This window comes from Corvus brachyrhynchos, unplaced genomic scaffold (assembly GCF_000691975.1).
Source record: "Corvus brachyrhynchos isolate BGI_N302 unplaced genomic scaffold, ASM69197v1 scaffold236, whole genome shotgun sequence".
Classification (NCBI taxonomy): domain Eukaryota; kingdom Metazoa; phylum Chordata; class Aves; order Passeriformes; family Corvidae; genus Corvus; species Corvus brachyrhynchos.
Window position 1 is genome coordinate 263,156 of NW_008238660.1, and position 5,963 is coordinate 269,118.

Genomic DNA, 5,963 nt, shown 5'->3' on the forward strand with positions numbered 1-5,963 from the left:
AGGCGGGCACAGGAGATGCTCCCCCGTACAGCTGGTGCTGCCCCGGTGCCTCTGGGCTGGGTCTGTGCTGTGCTCTGTGCCCCGCAGTGTCGGAACACCACGCAGCTGCTGGTGAAGCGGATGTTGCAGAGCACCGAGTTGTGCCCGCCCTGTCCCATGCGGCGGGGGACACCCAGCAGTGGAAACCATGTTTGTGTAGTGTGACCAAAACTCCCGAAAACACTAACAGATAATCGTCTCCTTTGCGCAAGGAGGCCGGAGTTTTGATCCAAGAAATGCAAAAAAACCCCAAAAGGTTCTGAGAGTAAACCAACCATCAGCAGATTTACGTAAGGCAAATAGAGGAGCCATGGGAGGTGTATACATTTGTGCCTAACCTTCTTCTTCGTTGCAGGGCTCAAAGAACCTTACTTTGTAGCGTTTAATGGAGGATTTAGCCAAGCCCAGCTGGACTGGTTCAATGAAGTCCTCAAGTTCTCTGATGAAAACCAAGAAAAAGTTATAATTATGGGTAGGTGGATATGGGGGGGAGAGTATTAGAGAATCAGAATGATTTGTGCTGGAAGGGCCCTGAAAACTAAATACCCTGAATACTATATACCCCCCTGTATTTGATGGGGGGTATATACTCCCATGGAAATATGTGGGAAAAAAAAGTTAGCTAGCCTGTGTATGTTAGCTGTGGAAAACATGTAGCAGCTCTTGTGGCCCTGGTGAGATGGAACCTGTGAAAGAGCAGAACAGCAACCATGCCTCACTCTGGGGTGCGCTTTCTGTACTCAGCTGGATGGCTGAACTTCCCTAGCAATGAGGCGAATTTGTTACAGTTTCTCTCTTATTTCCTTTCCCTCTGGACTGCAGGTCATGTGCCCATTCATCCGTATGCTTCAAACGGGGTTTGCCTGGCCTGGAATTACAAGGCTGCCCTGTCAGTCATACACTCGCACCGGTGCGTGGTCTGCGTCCTCGCAGGGCACCTGCACGACGGCGCCTACTGCCTGGACTCTCACGGAGTTCATCACCTCACCTTGGAGGGGGTGATCGAAACGCCACCAGAAAGCAACGCTTTTGGAACTATTTACGTCTATGAAGATAAAATGATACTAAAGGGAAGGGGCAGAATTCCCGACAGAGTTATGCATTTCTGAAATACGAGGCAAATACAGATTGCTCTTCTTCAGGAAGGACTCGGACAAAAGTATAGGAGATTCAGCTGTTTGCTTTTAGAAAGCTGTGCATGGCTGATACTTAATTGCTTTAGCTCAGACATTTTTCTCTTGGATACGGAATTTTAGAAATTATGTTTCTGTAAGAAAATACTTGATTTCTTTCTGGAGAACAGAGAAGGCCAGTAACTGAAATAAAATATATTTGAGTACAGAATGTTTATGTGAAACACCCAATCCAGACTGGATTGTTACTGTGAAAAGATGCAAACCATATAACGAATACTGTTCAAAAAAAGCCCCACTGCTATTCTCTCAGCGAGCATTAAAGCATGCAGAGTTGTACCTGCCCAGCCACATCTCAATTTATTTCTTTTCTGTGAACACCACAGTAAGGTCTCATGTCTGGCAGAATACATCCACCTAATTCAGTCTAGTTCTAATTCTTCAGTGTAGCCTAATTCAGTCTTCCAACATTGCTTTAAAAGACTGAAGTAATCCTCAGAAAAAGCTAAGGAGAGTGGAGACCATCTGTGCTGCACCATGGAATGCTGCAGATACTTGGGCTGTGCTGTGTGTGCACAGCTGGGATCACCTGCAGCAGTGCCAAGAGAGCGAGCCCTGACACCGATCTAAAGAAAGGGAGTTGTGTGCTACACCTGGAGCTGTCCTGGCTCTGGCCCAGCCAGCTCCTGAGTCCAGTGTATCCACCTGTGCTTCCTTCCCCGGGATAAATAGTGGGGACATGCTTGCTGCTGCGTGGGTCCTGCTTTCCAAGAAAAATTAGGTGAGTGGCAGAGTTGTGACAGTGCCCACATCTGCTGGTGACAGGTTTGAATATGCATCTCCCAGAAAATAAAAGATATGGAGGCTTTCACTGAGTTTTCTTTAAAATATAGTGTTTATTACTCAGTGAAAACAGTGATTTTCAGTTAAAAATAGCAAAAATTATTTTTTCAGCTATATTTTACTTAGGACAGAAATACAGACTGCTCAATTTTCCAGTACATCTGAAATGGATTATCCAGGCACATATTTGAAAGTTCCATGGTTGTAAATAGTAATTTATTAAAATAGTATTTGCTTTACTTGTCCCTTATGTTACAGAATGGTAGATTTCCCAAAGTATGAAGTGATTGGAGAGTGATCCAGGGGTGTGATGATATCTTGAATATACCATTAGAACACACATTGGATCAATGGTGCTTGGAGAATGTAAGCAGCAGCCAGCTGAACAGCGGTTTCCATAGAAAAATTCCCCACTCAGATTTGACAGTGTTCCTCAACATCTTCCTAAATCTCAAGTGGCACTGCTGGAAGCAGCCAGGTGTTCTTTGGTCCTATCAAACTGACACTAACCTTTCATTAAGCACCAAAAACAAAGGCAAGTAAGGACAGCATAGTTACTGTAGCCTTTCTCCCACCCAATTAAATCACCGTTTTGCAGTGTGTTGGCCAAGACTCTCGCATGTCTTTGTTCACATAAATGTACAGCCACGAAACAAAGGGGAAGAGGGCAACAACGACTGCAGCAACCAAGTGAACTCCTCCCAGGGGACTCCTAGAATGGAAGAAATGCAACAGAGTTACTTCAAATCACCGAATCTTTAAGGTTGAAAAAGACCTCCAGGATCATCAAGTCCAACCTTGGACTGTATACCACCATGCCCACTAAACCCCATTGTGCAGTGCCACATCCAGTTATTTTTTTGAACACTTCCAGGAATGGTGACTCCATCACCTCCCTGGGGAGCCTGTGCCAATGCTTGACCAAAATCAGCCATGTGTTTTCAGGGAGCTAGTCACTAAATGTGAACATGAGAATGGATTATAAAAAAGAGAAAACTTACTTTGCTGAACTGCGACAAAGACTCATCCATACTGTAATAATCACCAGACCAAACAATTCTCTAAAAAGCCAACCAAAAAACAGATCAGAAAATAATACAAACACATGTCTACGTTCAGGCAATACAAATTTTGCCTCCACAGCAGTTCTTCTTCTTCTCTAAAGGAGAAGAAGAACTACTTCAGTCATCTTCTTCTCCTTTGGAGAAGTTCAATATATTTTACTAGGATTATAATTACAAAGGTATTTACAAGAATTAACTTTGCTTCCCACCACAAATCTTCAAACAGACACGACAGCTAAACAGCTGCGGAAATTCCTGCCTCCACTTTTTGTTCTACTGCTGGACTTACATTCCGTAGCACATTTCTCTCATTAACATAGGCAAAGCAGGCACATTACTCTCATTAACATAGAGCAAAGCAGCATCCCAGTTTTGTCATTAGGTGCAGAAGTAGCTGCCAGTACTTTGCAAGCACCTACTTTTTAGGCAACTCCTGAATGTCCAGGTGAGAAATTCTCCCTCCTTCTCAATCCCTAGCAGTTTCAAGGACTCAGCAGCCCATGCCAGATAAACATGCATTTGGTATTGCCTCAGAAGTTTTCAAAACATTAACTACCACTCCTACAGCTCCAGGAAAAGAGTACAAAGCTGTTTCATTGTGCTTGTGCCCTGGTCTCTGAAAGCCAGACCAAGTAAATCTAACTGCCACAATCAGGGAAGCAATGACTGTTGACTTCCCTGTGTCCAAGGAGTCACTGGTTTGGAGCATTAGGGTCCCTCCTCTTTGGTCTGATTCCTCTGGACCAATAGCACTCACTGCAACAGCCCAGAAATAAAGTTTTGGAAGGTGACATCAGAAGGAGACGGCCTGGTGAGCTGGATTTGGGCAGGGGCAAATAAAACCCACTGCTTACCTGCCTTCCTCTTCGTGAAAAATGTTCCCTTGGGTATAAGCAAACAAAGAGTAAGCCAAGGCAATGGTCCCAACAACACAGACCACTGAATGAAGGTCACAGAGGCTCCTCCAAACATCATTATCTGAGGAAAAAACCAGACTGTCAGCAACTATCATGAAGCATAAAGTAAACCCTAAGCATGTGTGTCTTCCAGAGACCTGAATGGCAAATACCCCTTGGTGAATTTACATAAACCTGCAGTTTAACAAAAGTTGTGCTATTCTAATCTTTATTTTCCACAGATCTTGACACAAGGAGAAACCTAACTGTGAGTTTAACATGCAGATTCTCTTGACCAGCCAAATGCCATTATGCTGCCTATCACACACACACAAACCTCCCCTGAAATGTTCAAAACCACAAATGACCAACCCTCATGAGTTCTGAACTTAGGAATGCTGCCACTTTACATGCTTCAGGTAGCTGGAATGCTATTGACTGCAGCAGTGTAATTTGTGACAATACCACACACTCCTGAAGGTTTTCTCTTTTAAGTGTGATTTTGGTTTAGCCAGTGTAAGTATTCACCCAGAACAGATACAGTCACTTTGTGTATATAAAATGGCCTTATGTAAAATTATTTCCATTGAATTAAAATACAAAAATTTTAACCATGTTCTGAAGTCCTGAAACAAATCTGATCTGAATGATCCTCTGAACTGCCATTAGCCCCCACAGCAAACACCCTTGGAAACACAGCCTTTGAATGTTCTTACTGCTCCCATTGCTCTGTGGGGCAGCAGCAATACCTGGCACTGAACAAGACCTTTAGCACTTTCACGGGACTGTGCAAAGCTCAGCTGCTCTTGCATGAGGTAGATAAACAAAAACACAGATTTATAACAATGAAACAAATTGAATTAATGTGCTACGGTCAACACAGAGCCAGGTTCAGAGCATGCTCCCAGGCTTCTGCTCCAGTTGGGCTTTGAGCTGGAATCAGGGTGCAGGCCCATCCCAGCAGCTGGGCTTTCTGCAGGGCTCCTCTCCTCCCCTGCAGCATGTCCAGCCACCAGCACTAAAGCAATGACCAGCTTTTGCAGAAACAGATCCTGCAGCTTTTTGCTCTCAGAAGGTAGTAGGATGTGTTTCCACACAGCCCGATTTTAATCTGTGGTTTAATTAAAAAAAAAAAAAAAGGCAAAACAACAACCTTTTGGGGGCAAAATTTGAGCAGAGACTGTTTTGCACACCAGTATCATACCTGTTACTGAAGGGTTGATGCTGACAAGCAGTGTCAGGGCAGCTGGCACTAAGTAGACAACCTGTTAATGACATATAAATCTACTCGGCAGCAAAACTTTGCAAGGTCAGGAAGCAGAAGTACCCACCCACAGCAGCACTTCCCCCCTTTACTGCAGTTTGTCGGAGGCACAGAGCAGATCCCAGTCCCTTGCCCTCCGGCATGCCCTGGTACTGCTAGTGCTCATCTTCACCATCATCACACAAAATCCCGGGCCATGAGCCCAGAGCAAGCCCTTGTTCCTCCGCTCCTGGGTTACGGACCTGACCAACCACTGCAGAGCCCCTTCCCTGAATCCCGATCCTCCAGGGAAAGCACTGACGGGACAGGGTCCTCCCCGGCCCTGGGCTCCCCAAACTTTCCACCTGCGCTGGGGCGTTTTGCCCGCCTTTGGTGCCGCTGCCAGAGGCGCTCACGAACCCCAGGGCACGCAGGGCGGGCACAGGAGGGGGGTTCGCTCCCCGTTTCCCTTCGAGGCCCAGCTGAGCGGCAGAAGGCGGGTCCCGCTGGTGACTCAAGGCAAGCACAGGGCCACGGGAACAGGGGAGCGCCGGGTACGAGGAACGGGAGCAGCTCGGAGCGCTCTGCACAGGGAAGCGATGCTCTGCAGGGGCAGGTGCGGATCTAGGGTGAAGTAAGGCAGATCCTGGAAGCACGGTCGGATTCCAGCCGTCCCTGCAGTAGAGACATCGTTTTCCCGGCGTCTGCCCGCTCTTCAGCTGGAAGCCGGGAGCAGGTTTCCTTT

At 46.3% G+C, this 5,963-nt stretch overlaps 3 protein-coding genes across 3 annotated transcripts in view; 1 reads left to right on the plus strand and 2 right to left on the minus strand.

The window, feature by feature from the left end:
• Nucleotides 1–158, minus strand: part of LOC103618006 (protein SCO1 homolog, mitochondrial) — a 6,089-nt gene extending 5,931 nt beyond the window's left edge. Inside the window, exon 1 of the mRNA XM_017737696.1 lies at nucleotides 50–158. Within this exon, the coding sequence (XP_017593185.1) occupies nucleotides 50–158 (109 nt within the window). The remainder of the gene's footprint in view (nucleotides 1–49) is intronic.
• On the plus strand, nucleotides 157–1,519 carry ADPRM (ADP-ribose/CDP-alcohol diphosphatase, manganese dependent). Its single transcript, XM_017737697.1, has 3 exons — nucleotides 157–189; nucleotides 343–511; nucleotides 862–1,519. The coding sequence occupies exons 1-3, from the start codon at nucleotides 157–159 to the stop codon at nucleotides 1,146–1,148; spliced, it is 489 nt and encodes a 162-aa protein (XP_017593186.1). The 3' UTR covers nucleotides 1,149–1,519.
• Nucleotides 1,520–2,114: 595 nt separating this feature from the next.
• The window catches only part of TMEM220 (transmembrane protein 220), a 7,912-nt gene continuing 4,063 nt past the window's right edge, over nucleotides 2,115–5,963 (minus strand). Inside the window, exons 2-6 of the mRNA XM_017737699.1 lie at nucleotides 5,482–5,959; nucleotides 5,180–5,240; nucleotides 3,934–4,057; nucleotides 3,017–3,076; nucleotides 2,115–2,727 (exon numbers count right to left, since the gene is read on the minus strand). Of these exons, the coding sequence (XP_017593188.1) occupies nucleotides 2,595–2,727; nucleotides 3,017–3,076; nucleotides 3,934–4,057; nucleotides 5,180–5,240; nucleotides 5,482–5,959 (856 nt within the window). The 3' untranslated portion in view covers nucleotides 2,115–2,594. The remainder of the gene's footprint in view (nucleotides 2,728–3,016; nucleotides 3,077–3,933; nucleotides 4,058–5,179; nucleotides 5,241–5,481; nucleotides 5,960–5,963) is intronic.

Coding starts and splice junctions, on each gene's coding strand:
- ADPRM (XM_017737697.1), top strand. CDS start 157: ATGCGGCGGGGGACACCCAGCAGTGGAAACCAT. Junction 190..342: donor CACCCAGCAGTGGAAACCAT/GTTTGTGTAGTG, acceptor TAAGGCAAATAG/AGGAGCCATGGGAGGTGTAT. Junction 512..861: donor AGAAAAAGTTATAATTATGG/GTAGGTGGATAT, acceptor TCTGGACTGCAG/GTCATGTGCCCATTCATCCG.